Source organism: Peromyscus maniculatus, chromosome 21 (assembly GCF_049852395.1).
Source record: "Peromyscus maniculatus bairdii isolate BWxNUB_F1_BW_parent chromosome 21, HU_Pman_BW_mat_3.1, whole genome shotgun sequence".
NCBI lineage: Eukaryota > Metazoa > Chordata > Mammalia > Rodentia > Cricetidae > Peromyscus > Peromyscus maniculatus.
This window is the reverse complement of record NC_134872.1, coordinates 40157870-40176913: the sequence shown is the minus strand read 5'-3', so window position 1 is coordinate 40176913 and position 19044 is coordinate 40157870. Positions and strand designations below refer to the sequence as shown.

Here is a 19044-nt window from a genome sequence, read left to right as displayed (position 1 = left end):
CCAGCCCCAAGGAAACTTATTTTTAAGGGTTTGAGTATTTACTATGGGTCTCCCTGTCAGGGCAACTCCTCAAAAGCAAGTGTGTGTCTTGATGTCTACAGAGTCTGACGCAAAGCAGGAACAACTTCAAGAAACCTTAGTTTTAAAACAAATCAATGGGGCTGGAGGGCTGGTTCAGAGGTGAAGAATGCGTGCTGAGGCCGGTTCAATTCCCAACACACCACCTCACACCAGCTAGTAACTCCAGCTCCGGGGGAATCCGACGCCCTCTTCTGGCCTCCTAGAGCACAGCACTTGCATGCAAAAACCCACACACATACGCAGAACTAGAAAATAAATCTTATAAACAAAGAACCTCTGGCTTCCGTGCACCCAGTCCCTGGTTCGTATTCAGCTCTAAGCCTTGCAGGCTAGGTGGTTAACAATCTTCTTTTCCTCCTACACACGCGCGGAGACCCTTAGGTCGTCCCAGACCGCCGCTCGGGAATCCTCCCTCGCCGCCCGAGCCCCACGCCCCCCGGCCCCCGGCCCGCCCCGCGCCGCTTGTTTACTCCCCGGCGCAGCCTAGTTCTCCCCGGAGCCCGCCCCCGCCGGCCGCCTATTGGTCTAAGTGACACGAAGGCCTGCTCCGATTGGCCGCAGCGGCAGAGGCGCGGGTGAGTGGGGTAGGCTGCGCCTGAGGCCCAGAAGGGGTAGCAGGCCATGGCGGCGGCGGCTGCGGCGGCAGCGGCGGCGGTGGCGGGTTGGCTGGGCTGGGTGCTTGCCGCGCTCTGTCTGGGCAGCACCGCGGGGGAGGCGGCGCCGGGAGCGGGACTGCTGGGCTTCTGCATGGAGGAGGACAGCGCGCCGGGCACAGGCTCGCTGCGCGGAAGGGCAGCGCCGGAGGCCACTTTCTGCCTGCGACTCTTCTGCTCCGGCTTAGCCAACAACAGCTCCTGGACCTGGGTGGCCACGGAGGGCGCAGGCTGCCCCGAGGGCGGCCGGGCCACGGAGCCCGAGGAGGCGGCCGCCCCCACGGGCGAGTGGCGTGCCCTGCTGCGCCTGCGCACCGAGGCCGGGCGCCCGCGCTCCGCGCTGCTGGCGGTGCGCGTGGAGCCGGGCGGCGGGGCCGCCGAGGAGGCGGCGCCGCCCTGGGCGCTGGGGCTGGGGGCGGCCGGCTTGCTGGCCCTGGCGGCCGTGGCGCGCGGCCTGCAGCTGAGCGCGCTGGCGCTGGCGCCGGCCGAGGTGCAGGTGCTGCGCGAGAGCGGCTCGGAGGCGGAGCGCGCGGCTGCGCGGCGCCTGGAACCTGCGCGGCGATGGGCCGGCTGCGCCCTGGGCGCGCTGCTGCTGCTGGCCAGCCTGGCGCAGGCGGCCCTGGCCGTGCTGCTGTACCGAGCGGTCGGCCAGCGCGCCGTGCCCGCGGTGCTGGGCTGCGCGGGGCTGGTGTTCCTGGTGGGCGAGGTGCTGCCGGTCGCCGTGAGCGGCCGCTGGGCGCTGGCGCTGGCGCCGCGCGCGCTGGGCCTCAGCCGCCTGGCGGTGCTGCTCACCTTGCCCGTGGCGCTGCCGGTGGGGCAGCTGCTGGAGCTGGCAGCGCGGCCGGGGCGTCTGCGTGAGCGCGTGCTGGAGCTGGCGCGCGGCGGCGGCGACCCCTACAGCGATCTGAGCAAGGGCGTCCTGCGCTACCGGACCGTGGAGGACGTGCTCACGCCCCTCGAAGACTGCTTTATGCTGGACTCCGGCGCTGTCCTGGACTTCGGAGTCCTAGCCAGTATCATGCAGAGCGGCCACACGCGCATCCCAGTGTACGAGGAGGAGCGCTCCAACATCGTGGACATACTGTACCTCAAAGACTTGACCTTCGTGGACCCTGAGGACTGCACGCCGCTCAGCACCATCACCCGCTTCTACAACCATCCACTCCACTTCGTCTTCAACGACACCAAATTGGACGCTGTCCTGGAAGAGTTCAAGCGAGGTAAGGTGCTGTCCCTGGTGGAGAGAGGGTCTCACCCCGCCAGAGAGGCACTAAGACTTGACCTTTCCCAGAAAGTGATGGCCTTGAATCTGGGAATGACCTTGGGAAATATTTGAAGACCGACTTTTAGACGCGGGAAGGAAGTGCTGTGTGTCTGATGCAGGAGGATCGGAAGGTGGTTCCAGGCCAGCCCGGGTTATGTAGTAAGACTATTTATTTAAAAAAAAAAAAAAAAAAAAAGTGAAGATGTCTAACATCAGTGTCTGCCTAACATACACAAAGCTCTGAGTCACCACATAAACCCAGGTAGTGGCCTACCTACTTAGAAAGATGGAAGCCAGTCTGGGCTAAAGATTCTGTCTCAAAGCTAAATGAATGAATAAAAGCCTCCCGCGGTCCCTCTCCCCCCATTTGGCAGCAAGCATGTCTACTTGGCTCTAACCCCAGAGGTTTCTTTGTCCTGAGCCGTCCGTCTCTGTGCACTTGGGTTTCCAAGCTCACCCCGATTCTTGGGTAGTAACTAAAAGGATGTCAAAAGGATAGGGTAACTGGAAATGGTTGTCTTCGCCTCTTTAACATTAAATTAGCAGGACCTGTGATGTTTCCTGGCCCTTCCAGGTTGCAGGACAAGGAAGGGACTCATAAATACTTTTCTACAGGTACTGAGAAAACTTTCATTGAATGTCGTTGAAAGCAACATCATGAATAATTTAATTTCCCTTCCTGGCTTTTTTTCCCCCGTAAAGTTTTTTTTTTTCTTGAGATTTTTATTTTTATGTGTATTTGCATGTATTATATCTGTGTACCACGTGCATGCAGTTCCTCCGGAAGCCAGAAGAGGGGGAGGGGTTCCTTGGGACTGGAGTTGCAGACAGTTGCTAGCCGTCCTGTAGGTGCCGGGAACTGAATCCTGGGTCCTCCAAAGCTCTTAAGAGCCCAGCCGGCTCTCCATCTTCCTCCCTTTTGTTTAAATTGTTTTTTGTTTTTTTCAGGGAATGCAAGTGCTCTTCCCCTAAGCCACACCCCCATTTCTATTTCCATGCTCCCTCTTTTCACCTAAGGTCTCTGGGATTCTCCCTTAACTCTACATTTTTCACCAACTCCTTTCACTGGTTTGTTGAAGCAGCTTTTTACATTTTTTTTTTTTTAAGATTTACTTATGTGTAGATGAGTGTTTTTGCATGTCTGATGCCTGAGAAGGTTGGAAGAGGGCATTGGATCCCCTGGAACTGGAGTTATGGATAGTTGTGAGGCATTATATGAGTGCTGGGAACTGAACCCATATGGTGCCTCACCATAGGTGACCTGAACCCAGGTCCCATCTATTAAGGTTGATAGTAAAAACCATGAAGCTCTCCAAATGTTAACATGTGGATTCCTAGTGGCATTGGTGGCTCACACCTTTAATCCCAGCACTTGGGGAAGGCAGAGGCAGAGGCCGATGGATCTCTGAGTTTGAGAACAGTTAGGGCTACACAGAGAAATGGGGGGGCGGGGGGGCAGCAAAAACAGCAATCAAAATAATGTGGGTTTCTCTATAGCGCTTTACCCTCACCCTTGGGGTGCTTTCCAGAGCCTGGGTGTTCCTTGCCCACCAGATACCCTTCCTTGGAGGGTAGGGGTGGATGTGCACCAGGGCTCTAGGTGGACTAAGCTGCATGATAAGAAGTGGCGGATGGAGCAAAACCCCCTTGAACTGGCAAATCTTCTGGCCCCGGGTCCACTCAGCCCCTGGACCATCAGTACAAGAGGCAGCTCTTGGCAATGAGCACACGACTCTTGTATTGAGTGCAGCGTGTGCCAGACTCTGACGGGCGCTCTGCATGCCAGTCTCCCTTTGTCTTTGCGGGAGACCTGTGTGTAGATCATGAATGGCTGAGTGGGAGGCTTGAACGAGCATCTCTGACTGGCCTGTTGGAGGACCTCGCAGATGTGTCCTGGCTTTTTCCTAGAACTCGGTCCTGCAGCCTCTTTATAAGGGAGGGTAGGGTCCATCTGGGCTGCGGTCACCCTAAAGCAAGGCACTTCTCATGGTGTGGGAGGCAGCCATCAGGGTTTTGTCCTGTTCCCGACTGCTTTGAGTTCCCAGGTTGTAGGAAGATTGCTGAGTCGATCTTGCTCTGTTCGTTTATCAAAGACGAGAGACTTCGGTCTGGCCTGCTTGTGAATCTCGTGACTGTCATTCCTGAGATAGTGTCTGTCAGCTCCAGGTGAATTAGCCTTTCGGGCGAACCTGGAAGTATCAGGCCCCATTTCTCCCAGAGTAGTCACAAGCCCTCCTTTAAGGAGGGTCACATAGAGGCCACCATTGTCCCTCCGATGTCCCAAACTCTCGTTGTTAAGGTCTTTAAATTGTTCACACACATCAAGGACAGTGGCATATGCCTTGCCAGAGCAAGTTCTGGTTGACCTGTCAGTGGGAAAGTAACGTCCCAGCTGAGGACAGAGGCAGGAGGATTGTGAATTTGAAGCCATGTGGGATGAGGGGAGAGAGGTGGGCAAGGAAGTGTTCACTGTAGTGTCCCATTCCGGCTGGACCTGTGCTTTGATGTTCACATGCTGTCAGTGTCACAGATTTGGGACAGTGGAAGTGTAAGGGTTGTCCCTGTCTGGATAGAACTGAATTTAAGCTTTAGGAATTGGTAATGATGTTAAGGATGAGGTTGATGAGAGCTGTTTTTCATTTAGTTAAAATGTTCACAGAGGTGGGGCTGGAGAGATGGCTCAGCAGTTAAGAGCATTGACTGCCCTTCCAAAGGACCTGGGTTCACTTCCCAGCACCCACATGACAGCTCACAACTGTCTGTAACTCCAGTTCCAAGGGATCTGACCCTCACACAGACATATACATGCAGGTAAAACACCAACGCTCATAAAATAAAAATAAATATATTTTAAGAAAATGTTCGCCGGGCGGTGGTGGCGCACGCCTTTAATCCCAGCACTCGGGAGGCAGAGGCAGGCGGATCTCTGTGAGTTCGAGGCCAGCCTGGGCTACCAAGTGAGTTCCAGGAAAGGCGCAAAGCTACACAGAGAAACCCTGTCTCAAAAAACCAAAAAAAGAAAAAAAAAAAAAAAAAAAAAAAAAAGAAAATGTTCACAGAAGCAAGATGAGTAGAGTGCTAGTTTGTGTATTGCATTATGGACATGGCTTTGATCAACAGGGTTATGAGTCAGGAGCAGCATTGTGTGGGTGGTTTTGTTTTTTGAGGCAGGGTCTCACTATGTAGCTTTGGCTGGCCTTGAACTCAGATCCGCCTGCTTCTGCCACCCCAGTGCTCAGACTAAAGAGCCGGGTGTGTCCTTGAGTGTTTTTACTGATCAGTGGCTGATGTGGACAACAATGGTGTGGGGACCCAGGTAATGTGCCACATTTGCCTGAGGAGGTGACCAGGGAGGCATTAGGAGGTAGACATTTGCTGCTTGGCTAGGGCTGGGGAGCCAGAAGTCGTTCGTATTGGAGCCTAGGTGTCTTCCTGTATGATACAGTATTGGCTTCCTTAAGGGCTGGAGCCAGAAGCAGGTGAGTGTTTCCTTACATTGGAATTTGTGTTCCAAGGAGCAGATTCCTAGCAGGCTGCTGATAGGAACCGCAAATAAAAGACTGAAGAGGAGGTGAAGATCTGAATATCAGTGTAGAAGTAATCTATCTCCTGAGCTACAGGAGTGGTACAGAGAGCCTGAGCCCTGGGGAGCACAAAGCATGCAGGAGGAGGGGCCTGGAAAAGATGCCAAGAACAGGCTGGACCACAGAAGTAAGAGGAACCAGAAGTTTAGAGAGTCCTGAGAGCTAAGAGAACAGACCACCTTCTAAGAGAGGTCAGCAGTCAGGATGATTTAGGCTTTTTTTCTCCCAAGTGCTAGGTAAGGAAACCAGAACCATGTACATATTAGTCAAGCACTCTGCCACTGAGTTTTTGCCCTTGATCTGTGGGTCTGGGGCTGAGGAGTAACTGGGAGAATGAATGGGGATGGCCTTCATTCGCCATGTCCTGTCCAGTGGGGACAAACAGTCCCTCCAAGCTCTCTGTCTTACGTATTCCTATGGCCAGGGACTTCTCCCATTATTGAACCATCCTGATGCAACAGGTTCCAGAATCGTGAGTCTTTTTCAGAGAACTTTGAGAGCACAGGAGAAGTTAATTCTTTCTGTTAGGGGCACGTCAGAGGGACTCACTCTTGGGGAGGAGGGAGCCGCATTGAGGCTTCCCTGCTCTGAGTGGCCTTGTAGAGCCCAGGCTTGGGGTTTGAGGATCCCAAACATGCCTGTTGCACTCTTGACCCTCCCTGCTTGGCCTCACAGGTTTGTGCTCCACAGCAGAGCAGCCCTGTGGAAATGGCACCTGCCTGCTAGCTTGAGCCGGTTCCAGCGCCATCGCCAAGGATCGGAAGGAGTATAGAAAACTGGCACTTTGACCCAGTGCCTCTGATTCAGTAGACTGAGCAGTTGTTGGGGGTACCTGGCCTTTTCCCCCTGGGACGCTTTAATCTTTTCCTGGGGCATTTAGAGCTTCCTGAAGAAAGAGGCCTTATTTGGTAAATATTTCATGATTCGTGAAAAAGCCTGGGCATTTTCTCCAAAAGATCCTGGGAGCACATAGCCCTCATGTAGGTCTGGACCATTCTTTTCACTAGTAATAGGCATGTGTGTACTCATTGCCTTGCCTCAGACCTGCCTGTCTCCATCCTGTAACCCTGTAGCCCACCTATGACTCTAGAGCCTTTGAGTGTCGACCCTCTTCGGGGTTGTGGTATGCTGCAAGTGTTAAGTACATGTACACCAGGTTTCAGGGGTGTGTTGTAAAATGTAAAAAGAGGTGTAAAGTATATATTGTGTTTTTGTGTTGGTTACACGTTGAAATGATACTTTAGCTATATTGGATATCATATAGTGTTAAAATGTTAACTAAAAGATTTTAAATTATATACATAGCTTGTACTCTGTCTTTCAAATAGATATAATGTTTTATGGGTGGAAAATACTTATATAACCCCAAGTAAATATCTGAAGTCTCCCCAACATTTGCCAACCCTGTAAGAGTTGGTTTCTTTTTTCAAGCTTTTCTGTCCTCACTAAATCAGCCAAATAGGAAATTGAATGAGAAAGACACAGGAGCAAGGTGGCATGTGCCAGCTCTGGCTCTTCCTCTTGACATACTACGGATTCTAAATGCCCACCCTTACTCAGCCCCATCCTCTGGAAGACCCCTGAAGGGCAGCTCTCAGAACTGGGAGAACATGCTGAGGATGCGTGTCTGTCCTCTTCGCACTAGAGAGGCAAGAGGGTCACAAAGCCCAGGCCAACCTGGATTATTAGTGAGACTTCCTCAAGAAACAAAAGAGGAGAACTAAGTACAGTATTGTACACTTGATCTTGATACTCCTGAGATTGAGGCAGGAGCATTGTGATTGCCAGGCCAACATAGGCTACAGTAATGAAACCCTGTCTCTCTCTCTCTCTCTCTCTCTCTCTTTTTGTTTTTCGAGACAGTGTTTCTCTGTGTAGCTTTGTGCCTTTCCTGGAACTCACTTTGTAGCCCAGGCCGGCCTCAAACTCACAGAGATCCACCTGCCTCTGCCTCCCTAGTGCTGGGACTAAATGCGTGCACCGCCACCACCACCCGACTTGAAACTCTGGTTTTTTTTTTTTTTTTTTTTTTTTTTTTTTTTTTTAAGATTTATTTATTTATTATGTATACAGAAGAGGGCGCCAGATCTCATTACAGATGGTTGTGAGCCACCATGTGGTTGCTGGGACTTGAACTCAGGACCTCTGGAGGAGCAGTCGGTGCTCTTAACCTCTGAGCCATCTCTCCAGCCCGAAACTCTGTTTTAAAAATAAAATCAGGTAGATGAATAGAAAAATAAAATAAAATCAGCCCAGGTGGTAGTGGCGCACGCCTTTAATCCCAGCACTCGGGAGGCAGACAGACAGGTGGATCTCTGTGAGTTTGAGGATCTCCTGGTCACCAGGACAGCTAGGGCTACACAGAGAAACCCTGTCTCAAAAAACCAGAGTGGAGGGGGGAGTAAAAAGTCTGAGGTCTTGAGGATAAGCTCAGGAGGGGGTAGCGTGCTTGTGTAGCAGGTTTCTTGCTAGTGTGCTGAGGAAAAGGAGTGGTGTGGCCAGTATACAAGCATCTTCTGTCCTTTGGTGCGATGAAACCTGGGAGGTCCCTACAGACCGCAAATAAGTGTCCCCTCCTGCAGGGAAGTCGCACCTGGCCATTGTTCAGAAGGTGAACAACGAAGGTGAAGGTGACCCCTTCTACGAGGTGCTGGGCTTGGTCACGCTGGAGGACGTCATCGAAGAGATCATCAGGTCTGAGATCCTGGATGAGTCTGAAGACTACCGTGAGTCTGACTGTTCTCTAACTCACAGCCCCTCCTGCAGCCTCTGGAGCATCTGCATCAGAGGCCAGTGGGCCTTCATGCTGCTGAACGGTGTCTAGGGCTCCAGCCAGGCCTCATCTTCCCTGCTGTGGTGTGGGCCAGTGTTGCCCTCCACACAAGCCATGCAGACCATCCATCCCATTGTTGACTTTCGTGGCCCCTGTGTGAGCAGAGGGCTTTGTAAGAGCCCTCCATCACTGGAAGGAAGTGTCTGCCCTTGACGGGCCCGGGTCTTTCTGCTGCTTTTGCTGGCCCACATTCTTTTGTGCACAGCTCCTTGATGTATTCTTTGAATTGGATGTGAGGCTCCAGAGCAGAGTATTTGTCCGGCTCGAATGGAGCTGAGTTTGGTCTACCTGCACCACACAGGTTAAAAAAAAAAAAAAAAATCCACATGCCTTTAATCCCAGCCAGGCAGAGGCAGGTAAGACCTCTGAGTTCCTGGCCAACAGAGGATATGTAGTAGGTAGACCCTGTCTCAAAAAACAAACAAACAAACAAAAAAAAAACCATTCTTGACCAGCTACTGAGCAGGTCTTCTGTAGCAGACAGCCGTGAGACCTTTGATTGTGTCTTCCCCTTTCTTCGATGGCCACCTCCGTGGGGCAGACACAGAGCCCACACTTGATGGCTGGGGCCTCACGTGGCTTATGGGACCCCACACTGCCGTGTCTGTGTCCTCGCTTCTGTTCCTGAGCCAGTGGAGGAAGGGTCACCAGGGTGGCTGCTGCCATCTGCCGTGGGCGATCTTCAGGCACTTGTACCTGAAGGGTCTCCACAGCGGCGTTCTCTTCTGCATGAGAGCCAGACTTCCCCTGGGCATGGCTGGAAATACACGTGGGCTGTTGTCTCCTCTGTCCTAGGCACTGGGATTATCGTGTGGTGGGCGTGGCAGCCGAGTGTCTCACAGGGAGCAGTGCCAAGGACGCTTCCTTGGGGATCCCCTAAGATCCCCGGACCTTGGGGGGAAGGAGTGGGTGACAGGGCCATTTGCTCTGTTTGTGGTCGTAATTGGGTGCTGATATCCACCCATGCCATCTTTTCGCTGCCTCTACAGACACCAAGGTGAGGAAAAAGACTGTTGCCCTGAGCACCCCTCTCAAGCGGAAGGAGGAATTCTCCTTATTCAAGGTGCCTGATGATGGACATAAAGTAAAAATCTCGCCTCAGCTGCTCCTGGCCACCCAGCGCTTCCTTTCCCGAGGTGAGGGTGAAGGGTGGTCCTTGCCCCTGGTCTCACCACCCAGAGGGTCAAGAAACCACCCAGGCCAGACACCAGCTTGGCTCCTAGTGAGCCCGAGGCTCCTGAAGAGCATCTGCTTCCCTCTGCAGAGCTAGTGGGTGTCTCCTGCTAAGACGTGTTCTGGGCACTTCATCTGGCCCGTGTGGTATGCCCTGCTTGGCTCTCTTGTGTGGATTGCCGCAGCCCAGGGACCACTGGGAGAGCCCAGGCGGCAGCAGGAGGCAGGTGTGATGACAGGCCACTTGGGCCCCAGTGGACACTGTCCCTTTCTCCCACCGCGGGCCAGAGGTGGATGTGTTCAGCCCATTGCGAATCTCCGAGAAAGTCTTGCTGTATCTGCTGAAGCATCCCAGTGTCAACCAGGAGGTGAAGTTTGATGAGAACAACCGCCTGGCCACACACCATTACTTGTACCAGCGCAGCCAGCCGGTGGACTACTTCATTCTCATCCTGCAGGTAACCACGGCTGCCCAGACCCGAAGCCTCCCACGTCCTCAGGCCTGGAGAGCGAGCTATCCACACAGCCACCCTCAATAAACACCTGGGGCTAGGTTCCTCCTGTCCTCTCGTGACTGGAGAGATGACCTGTCCGCTTCTGTCCCCCTCCCCAGGGCAGGGTCGAGGTGGAGATTGGAAAAGAGGGCCTGAGGTTCGAGAATGGGGCCTTCACATACTATGGAGTGTCCGCCCTGGCAGCTCCGTCTTCAGGTAAGCCAGGGCCCCTCTGGGGGTTGTGGTCACGGTGGGCAGAGCTGCCCCTGACGCTCGGGATGCTGGCGTCCCTGGAGCCCGTGTCTCTGTCCCACGAGGGGCTTCCTGTCTAGGCAGTGTAGGGGGCGGAGCGGCACTTCGGCCTTGTCGACCTTGGTAGCCACTGGATCCCTGCAAACGTTCCAGGGTGGCTCCGTCGTGGTCTTCCACGTTCCCACCCACCCCTCCCTCTCCAAGGGCACTTGGAGGGCAGGCGCTAGGGGCTGTGCGCTCGTCCCACTGCCTCCCACCATCTCTGGTTATTTCCTCCATAGCTCGCCAGTCCCCCGTGTCTTCACGCCAGCTCATCCGCCACGACCCGCAGCCTGAGCCACCCGAGGGTGCCCGCCCCTCCGCATACTGTCCTGACTACACCGTGAGGGCCCTTTCTGACCTGCAGCTCATTAAGGTGACTTTGGGCTGCGCGTTGGCGCTGCTTTAACTGGCTTTGTGCTCCCGGGGGACCTAGTCCAGCTGGTCACTGTGAAAAGATGGAGAGTGAGCCCAGCCCAGGAAGACAGGCTCACCTCCTGAATGGTGGGACCTCCCCTTCTCCCTGGACTGCTGGAGTCTGCACCTCTCTGGAGGCCTTGTGCCTGATCTCCATTGTAGATCTTAAAATCACTTGGCCATAAAAGAAAACCCTGTGGCTCAAAGGCTTTCTGCCCTCGGCCGGTTCGAAGTCCCGCCTGTCTCGTGCAGGTCGGAGGTGGGAGCTCTGCTGTCCGTGTCTCGCGGTTGCCCCTGCTGAGTAATCTCTCCGTTCTCTGTTCTCTTGTCTTCCAGATCACACGGTTGCAGTACCTTAATGCACTCCTGGCCTCCCGAGCCCAGAGCTTGCCTCCATCCCCAGAGAATGCTGAGCTCCAGGCCATCCCAGGCAGCCAGACCAGGCTCCTTGGTGACAAGTCCACTGAGACAGCAGGTAAGCGCCCGCCCCCCCATGGTACAGCCTGCAGTGCTGGGGCCCAGGGGCCACAGGAAACCCCGCCACCGCGTGCTGCGTGTGCGCTCTCCTCCCCGTCTGTACCCTCCTGTTTCTCTGCCCATCCTTCCCTTCGCACTGTTTGCAGTGGCTTGGATCACACGGCCAGCTGGTACTCAGAGTAGACGGCCTTTTCTGTCCGTGGCCTCTTAGAGATGGCTTAGTTAGTTCTCGATAAGTGGGGCATTTTCAGGGTAGAAACTCTCAGGCCACTTAAGATCAGGGTTAGGTCACTTAAAGAGTCAAGATTGGGCTTTTCCTTGGCGCTGGCCCAGAGGAGCACTTGGTGTGGAGCTGGGTCAGCACACGTTGATAGTGAGGTTGTACAGAACCGGAAGCAGAAACACGCTTGGGTGGGGGCAGTCTGCGTTACGGGTAGGCTCTGGGCTGCCTCACAGAGTCTGCGGTTTGGGCGGTGAAGGCCAGGGGGTTTCTGTGGTTTCTTGGGTTGATTGGTCCTTGGATAAGGCTCAGGAATGCCAAGCTGAGCTTCAGAAGCGGCTCTGGATGGCATGCCGGCTGCTGCCTTGCCCCTCATGGCCGCCCCAGTGAGCCAAGTTCCTCCCGGGCATTTACTTTGCAGGCATGCTTAGAGCTGACCCCGTCTTCCCTGGCGAAGCTGCCCACCATCCTGAGAGGTGGGAATTGCTGGGCTTCTCCGATAGATGAGGAATGGAGTTTGAGGGCCCGTAGCTAGACAGCCTCTTGGGGACACAGGGCTGTGGTCACTGAGACCCACACTTGATACCACAAACATGTTTTTACAGTAGAAATGGCTTTTTTAAACCAAGAGGTGACAGAAAGTACCAAGGACAGAAACCCTTGACCCTGAGCCGCGGTGGCGGCTCATCTCCTGTGGTCTCTGCTCTGGCTCCAGGCATTACTAGGGGACAGCTGAGGCATGCCTTGTAGGAACGTCAGTTTCAGAAAGGCGTCTTTCACCGTGTTCACATGGGGGTGACAGTGTTCACCGTGGCCTTTTGTGGAATACCCCAGAACAGAAGTTCACCTGGCCACATCAGCCTTACCAAGACTCGTTTTTAAAACCTGAGTGTCTTCTGGCTCCAGCCACTGCTCAGACTGCAGGGGCCGTATTCAAGGTACAGATGTGAGCCGAGAATGGCAGTTCTGCTTGGAGCGAGTCTTCCGTCAGGGATTTTCCCCTCCTTCCCCCCTCTGCCTCCCCCCTCTGTCGTCCCCCCCCCCCCTTTGCTCCCTCCTTTCCTTTCGTTTCCCTGCTTTTCTTCCCTTTCTTTCCAAGTGCTGGGGGCGGGGAGGGGGGTATTGAACTTACAGCCTTGCACACACTAGGCAAGCATTCTTCCATTTGAGCTATACCTCTGGTCCCTGGAGAAGCTGGAGAAGTTCTCATCCTCTTGACTTGGCCCGCTCTCTGGGCTGCCCTATAAAAAGAGTGATTCGCAGTGGCTTGTGGGTCATTTCTTCCTTACAATGCTTTATCCGCCCTGTTTGCCAGTTTTTACCTAGGTGACCTGATGTGTGCCCCAGTGAGGTTTGCCTGACTCTGGGGTCTCCCTGGGTTTGTCCCCCCTGTCCCCGAAGAGTTTAGTGTTACTGCACAGTGCTGGTTTCGGTGGGCTACTGTTTAAACGGTGCAGGAAGACTCGGTCCCCTGGGGATTTGGGCGCTGAATCCCTGGCAGGAAAGTGCTCTTGTTGAAATGTTTGGAATGTACAAGAATTTTAAATGGCCAACGTCAGGGATTGGGTCGGGTGGTGTCAGTGGTGGCGCACACCTTTTATCCCAGCACTCAGGAGCCAGAGGCAGGTGGATCTCTGAGTTCAAGGCCAGCCTGGTCTATGTAGTGAGTTCTAGGACAGCCAGGGACTACACAGAGAAACCCTGTCTCAAAAACAAACAAACCTGCATCAGGGATCAGCCACCTATGGTGTGGGAACCTGATTCGGCCAGGTTCCAGAGTTTATAAAGGAGGTTTTATTAGAGTCTGGCTGCTCTGGGTGGCAGCAGCGGGGACAGGGCAGGTGACTTGGCCCTTTCCTGAAAGTCTGATCCTGGACTCGTGACCCGTGCGGCCCTGTGATGGGTGCCGTCGTCCCCCTGCGGTCCCCAGCGTCCCCTGTGTAGCCCAGAGCCCTCCCCAGCCTTCCGCGTGGTGCTGGGGAGCTGAGGCCCACGGCCACTCAACGGCGTGTCCTCTTCTCTCTTCTCTCCGCTCTCTTCTTCAGCCTTCCCAGTAGACCTTTCCCTCTTTGGCACATTTGGAAACTGCAGTTGATAAATGACTGTGGACTAGTGAGCGTTTTTTGTTTTAAGAAAACACCAAGGTAAATATCTGTTTCCTTTTTTCTTGGATTTACTTTTCCCATCCTTTAGCTGTTGGCCGGCACCGCAGACCGCTTCCCCCAGGCTGGGGTGCATTTCCCTTGGTGGGGGAGTTGGGAGGGGTGCTGTATTTTCTTTTTCTAGTTCTCACTTTCTCTAGAACACAAGGGGTCATGGCACACGTGGTTAGTCCTGGAACATACGGCTGCTTCCTTGTATCACAGGGGCGCTTTATCATGTACGGAAGTTTCTTTTTGCCCAGCATAGCAGCCTGAGCCCCTGGAGTCAGAAATCCATAGCACCCCCTAGGTACCATGGCTCACACCTAGAATCTCAGCCCTCCAGGGGACGAGGCAGAAGAACTAACTGCCTTGAGTTTGAGGTCACTCCACACTGCGTGGTGAACTCCGAGCCAGCCAGCAAGACTTTGTCTCAAAACAAAATCGGGGCTGGCGGTATGGCTCTGTGGGTAAAGGCGCTTGCCGCCAAGCCGGTGACCCACGTTCAGCCCCCAGAACCTATGTGGTGGAAGGTAAGAACCGAATCTCAGGTTGTCCCCTGACCTCCATACACGTCATGACACGTGCATCGCCTCACACGTTTATATGTACACACCAAGGTAAATGTCAGAAGAGCTGACTGACTGACTGTCAAGGTCACCCTGTCTCAACCCCTGCTGCCCCAAAGAAGTGGGGGAGGGGGCAGACCCACAAATCAATGACAAAAAAAAAATCAGTAGCTCATCTTTGTCCCTCATGGGTGGCATCAGTCCTTGGAGTGGGTTTCTCTCGACCATGTTCTTGACTGCTTTGATGGTTCCTGAGATGTCCCAGGGCCCATCTGTCCAGGCTGTCTTTGTCCTAAAGGTTCAGTATTTGGATTGCTAGAGCCTGCCCCTTGGCTACTGGGAATGCCATTCTCTTTTCCCCTCTCCTTAGGGTCCAACCACAGCAGACCTGACGTCCCAGTGGAGAAGAGCCCTGGGCAGAACCCAGGAGTGTAACTGCTTGCCAGGCAGCCCCGAGCTGGAAATGGACAAGCGTGTGGGGAGCTGGGGAGAGCCAAGCAGGAGCTTCATGCCGCCAGCCCGTCCCCCACCGATTCTGGCCACGTTTTAGATGGCCTTTATAAGATGTGGGTCCTGGGCCTCCTGAATGCCAGAGCCTTCAGCTGGCCCCGCCTTCCCTTAGGAGACAGGACTGGCAGTCCTCCAGAAGAAGCCTGTTTCTGGGGGGATGAAAGGAACAGCATCATCTCTAGTCCACAGGGCCTCGCCTCTCCCCCGATACCGTAACGGCACAGTGTCTGTACCTCCCTGAGCCAGGTGCCACGTGGGTACAGTTACTGCCTTTACATGGTCTTGGCCTGTCTCACTTTGCTTTTGATTGGCCAACCCTCTGCTGTTGGCATCACTTTATGAGCAAACCAAGAGTGCTGGCTTTGGATGGAGAGTCGAGTCTGTGGCCCTGTCCTGTACCTTTTTATTTCCCTTACAATGCCATATTTTGATTCATGTACCCCAGTTTTTTCCACGTGCCAAAATCTAAAAGCACGATTCCCCAATAAGTCTGTGCCCTAGCTCTGCTCCCTCCTGTGGAGGGGGGTAGCTTCTCTGGCTCCTGAAGTCGTGAGCAGGCTGGCCCATTGACACAGGGGCCTGCCCAGCATGGCTGAAAAGTCAGTGTTGAGGACCTGCCTTGTACTTTTGTCTTAAGCCTCCGGGGACATGTGTGGCTATAATGGGTAGAGAACAGCGATCAGGGAGGATTGTTTGTAAACCTGGTACCTCCTTGTCACCTGCTGAGAAGTCAAGGTTTTCTTATATCTGAAGTATTTCAAATTGTGTGCCCTTTTCCGTCTCCAGGGCCCTTGTCTTCGAGATGCGGGGGTGGGAAAGCACAGGTTTCCTCGTCCAGTGTACCTACATTTTCCTTCCACAGTTTCAGCTCTGGGACCATAGACTGGGGTGGGGAGGGAGGATTTCTGGAACCTTCCTCAAAAGAATGTGGGTCCTGGTAAGTAAGACTTGCAGGCCAAGAGAACAGTGGTGTGCTTGCCAAGAAAGTATTCTCAAAGAATATGCGCTAAGAACAAACTCAGGTTGGAAGCAAATACTTTAAAAATCATCTCTCTCCAGAAAAGAATTCTGAATCTTGGCTGCAGAATCACCTGGCACATTAGAACCTTGGCTACCTGGGCCCTTCTGGGGCTTCTGATTTAGTCACCTTGAACACCAGGGTTAGGGTCTTGAAATGGTTTTAGATTCATAGAAGAGTTCCATATGCCCTTTACTCCACATCCCCTGATGTTAACATGTTAAATAACCTTGTTACAGTTATCAAATTAAAATGTTAACATTGGTGTCATACTATTTAACTGGAGGCTTGGTTTGGATGTTACTTTTTTTTTTTTTCTAGTAATGTCCTTTTCTGTTGCAGAATTGCAAGGCAGGATGCCAAAATGCACTTAGAGCTATTGTTTTCCTTTTTACCTAACTTTGTATTTTATAGTAATTGCAGATTCATAGAAAGTTGGAAAGATGCAGAATCCGTACATCCTTTATCTGGCTTTCCTCGGTGGTCCTGTCTCGCAAACTGTAATGTAGTCTCAAAGCCTGGACTGGTGCAGGTGGTACCTGGCGCCTGTGTAGACCCGAGTAACTGCTACCCAAGTCTAACCCACTGTCCTGTCACTACCAGGGTTCCCCCTGGACTGTCACTCAGAGCCACCTGCCCCGTCCCTAGGCCCTGGCAACCACTAGACTGTTCCTCATCTCTTTTATTTTGTCATTTCAAGAATGTCGTTTGAGGGGTTGTGTGGTGTGTGGCCGTTAGGGACTGACTCCTTCCCTCAGCACAGTTCTCTGGGGACTGACCCGGCTCATCGTGCCAGCAGTTTGTCCCCTTTTCTTGCCAAGTGGTATTCCATGGTGTATTCACTGTCCTGTCAGAGGACGTCTGGGTCGTTTCCAGTTTTTGGCCTTTTCCAAATAAAGCTGCTATGAACATTTATGTGCCGATGTCGGTGTGAATATTGGTGTTGACTCTGGGGGAAGTGCCAGGAGTACAGTTGCTAGGTTGTTTATCTTTGAACCAGGCCTTTTGGAGTAGCTGTGTGCAAGCCTCAGTTCCTACCTGAAGTGTAGGAATGATCCAGTTTCTCAGTCCTCCAAAGGGTCATTGTTTTTACTTGAGCTATTTAGACAGGTGACCAACAGAACCACTGTGGTTCTCACCTGGTTTTCCTGGTAGAATCCAGCACTGTAAGAAAGAATCTGTCCAGGTCTTCACCTTGGTGACGTGTCTGTGTTCTCCGTCCATTCATTTGTCCCCCTCCCTTTTTTTGTCTGAGAACTCCTCATTTATTCAGATTCTAAAATCCTTTGTTGGATTTTGGGTTTGCAGAAATTTTGGTCTGTAGTGCTGTAGTCTAGTTCTGAAATGTGCCCCTAAGGCCTGTGTACCAAAGACTTCATCCCCTTGAAGTGAGTCCTGCGGTCATTGGGGCATGCCCTCACAGGGGCTGCTGGGGCCTCGGCGTCTTCCTCTCCTTTGCTCCCTGATGGCCCTGCGGTGAAGGCCTCTGCATGTGCTCCCTCCTTATACTGTGCATGGCCGGAAGGGCCAAGTACCCACAGACCCCTGTGAGCTCCCTGGCTCACTTGTGTGCACACAGTCTCAGGGAACAAAGGTTTTTCATTTTGATTAAAGTCGTTTTACCAAACTTTGTTTTGTGCTTTTAGTATATCTGACTGTTCTAGATCTCAGAAGTTGTCTAACTTTTTCCCAATAGTTTGAGTTTGTTCTACATGTAAGCTTGTTTTCCACTTTGAATTAATATTTCTGTAAATAAGGCTTGGTTCACAGCTTTTTTTTTTTTTTTAATTTATGCATGTGAGTGTTTTGTCTGCATGTATGTCTGTACATCACATACATGCTTAGTGCCTGCAAAGGCCACAAGGCATTGGCTCCTCCCTGGAACTGGAGTTATGGTTGTGATTCACCATGTGGGTGCTGAGAATCGAACTCAGGTCCTTTGGAAGAGCAGTTTGTGCTGGTGCTCTTCACTGCCCAGTCTTCTCTCCAGCCCCCACAGCTGGTCTTTGTGGTTTTGTAGGCCCAGGCTCAGGCTGGCCTCAAACTCAAAACCGCTTTCTCTGGCTTTTTCTCCCTCCTTCCTTCCATATTTAACCTAAGGGTGTCCATTTGTTTAACGGCATCTGTCCCTCCGTTGGGTGTATTTGTGTGTGTGGGGGGTACTTTCTGGGTTGTCTACTATGTCACATTAGTCTGTATCCACTACACTCTGGATCACTGAAGTTGAACCCACTTTTCCTCCCCCCCCTCTTAATTTTCTCTTAGGGTCCCAGACTGGGAGAGGTGGCACACGCCTTTAATCCTAGCATTCAGAGGCAGGTGGATCTTTGACTTCAAGGCCAGCCTGGTCTACAGTGAGTTCCAGGACAAAAACTATTTAAAAAAAAAAAAAAAAGAGTCTCAGTCAGTGGGCCAAGCTGACCTCACAGTCCCCCTGCCTCAGCCTACCAATTGCTGGATTTACAAGCATGGGACATCATGCTTGCTTTCTGTTATTTGTTAAATGTGGGTGTTTTTCTGCATGTAATCTCTATATAGCCTGTGCTACACCACTGTCTCGCACTGTGTTCGTCCTAACCTGCAATGCAGAGCAGTCCTCCTGAGGCCTCCCAGGTGCTGGGATTCCCGGCAGGCCCTACCGTATATGGCTCCAATTGTTCAGGGCATACATGCTTACACAGTTTAGATAATCTTCTCTACATCTTGCTTGGATTTTGGTAGGAACTGTGTTAAGCCTGTATGTAGTCATTAGGAAGAGCTGACATCTTTACATGTGCCTTCCAATCCATGAGCATATTATGTCTATGTGAACATTTTCATTTGTATACTTCAGCATTGTATAATTTTTTTTTAGGTTTAAATTTAAACAGGTGTAATAGTACTGTATTTTTTTGTATCCATAATCACAGGTATTAGGGATAAATAGATTTTCTTTTATATTGTATCCTGAGGTCTTGGACTATTAATATTAAGGTAGGTATTTATCACCTACCAACCACCTAGAATTCCTTACAGTTTGCTAGTATGCATAGGTAACCATGTCTTCAACTAATACTAGGATCCTACCTTCAGGGCCTCTGACCTAGTAACATTAGACATTTGAGAAATGTTTCTCTGTAAAAAGGACTTTTGAGAAAATGTTTCACTGTGTAGCCCTGGCTGGCCTTGAACTCAGAGATGGGTGTGTGCCACCATACCCAGTAGACATCAGGACTTTAAAAAAAAAAAAACAAAAAACTGGTGAGCCAGGGCAGTGGTGGCACATGCCTTTAACCCCAGCACTTGGGAGGCAGAGGCAGGCGGATCTCTGAATTTGAGA

At 52.4% G+C, this 19044-nt stretch overlaps 1 protein-coding gene across 2 annotated transcripts; it reads left to right on the top strand.

The window, feature by feature from the left end:
* Positions 1-685: 685 nt before the first annotated feature.
* Positions 686-16638, top strand: Cnnm3 (cyclin and CBS domain divalent metal cation transport mediator 3). 2 transcript variants are annotated; one of them, XM_076557490.1, is made up of 9 exons: positions 686-1954; positions 8165-8308; positions 9405-9551; positions 9877-10046; positions 10202-10298; positions 10616-10749; positions 11127-11265; positions 13533-13631; positions 14568-16638. In XM_076557490.1, the coding sequence occupies exons 1-8, from the start codon at positions 703-705 to the stop codon at positions 13580-13582; spliced, it is 2133 nt and encodes a 710-aa protein (XP_076413605.1). In that variant the 5' UTR covers positions 686-702; the 3' UTR covers positions 13583-13631; positions 14568-16638. The 2 variants fall into 2 exon arrangements, with proteins under 2 accessions (XP_076413605.1, XP_076413604.1); XM_076557489.1 differs by lacking the exon at positions 13533-13631.
* Positions 16639-19044: the final 2406 nt, after the last annotated feature.

Excerpts from the sequence above, each read along its gene's own strand:
- Cnnm3 (XM_076557489.1), top strand. The coding sequence starts at position 703 with ATGGCGGCGGCGGCTGCGGCGGCAGCGGCGGCGGTGGCGGGTTGGCTG. Across the intron at positions 9,552-9,876 it reads CCAGCGCTTCCTTTCCCGAG|AGGTGGATGTGTTCAGCCCA; the intron begins GTGAGGGTGAAG and ends ACCGCGGGCCAG. Across the intron at positions 11,266-14,567 it reads CAAGTCCACTGAGACAGCAG|GGTCCAACCACAGCAGACCT; the intron begins GTAAGCGCCCGC and ends CCCTCTCCTTAG.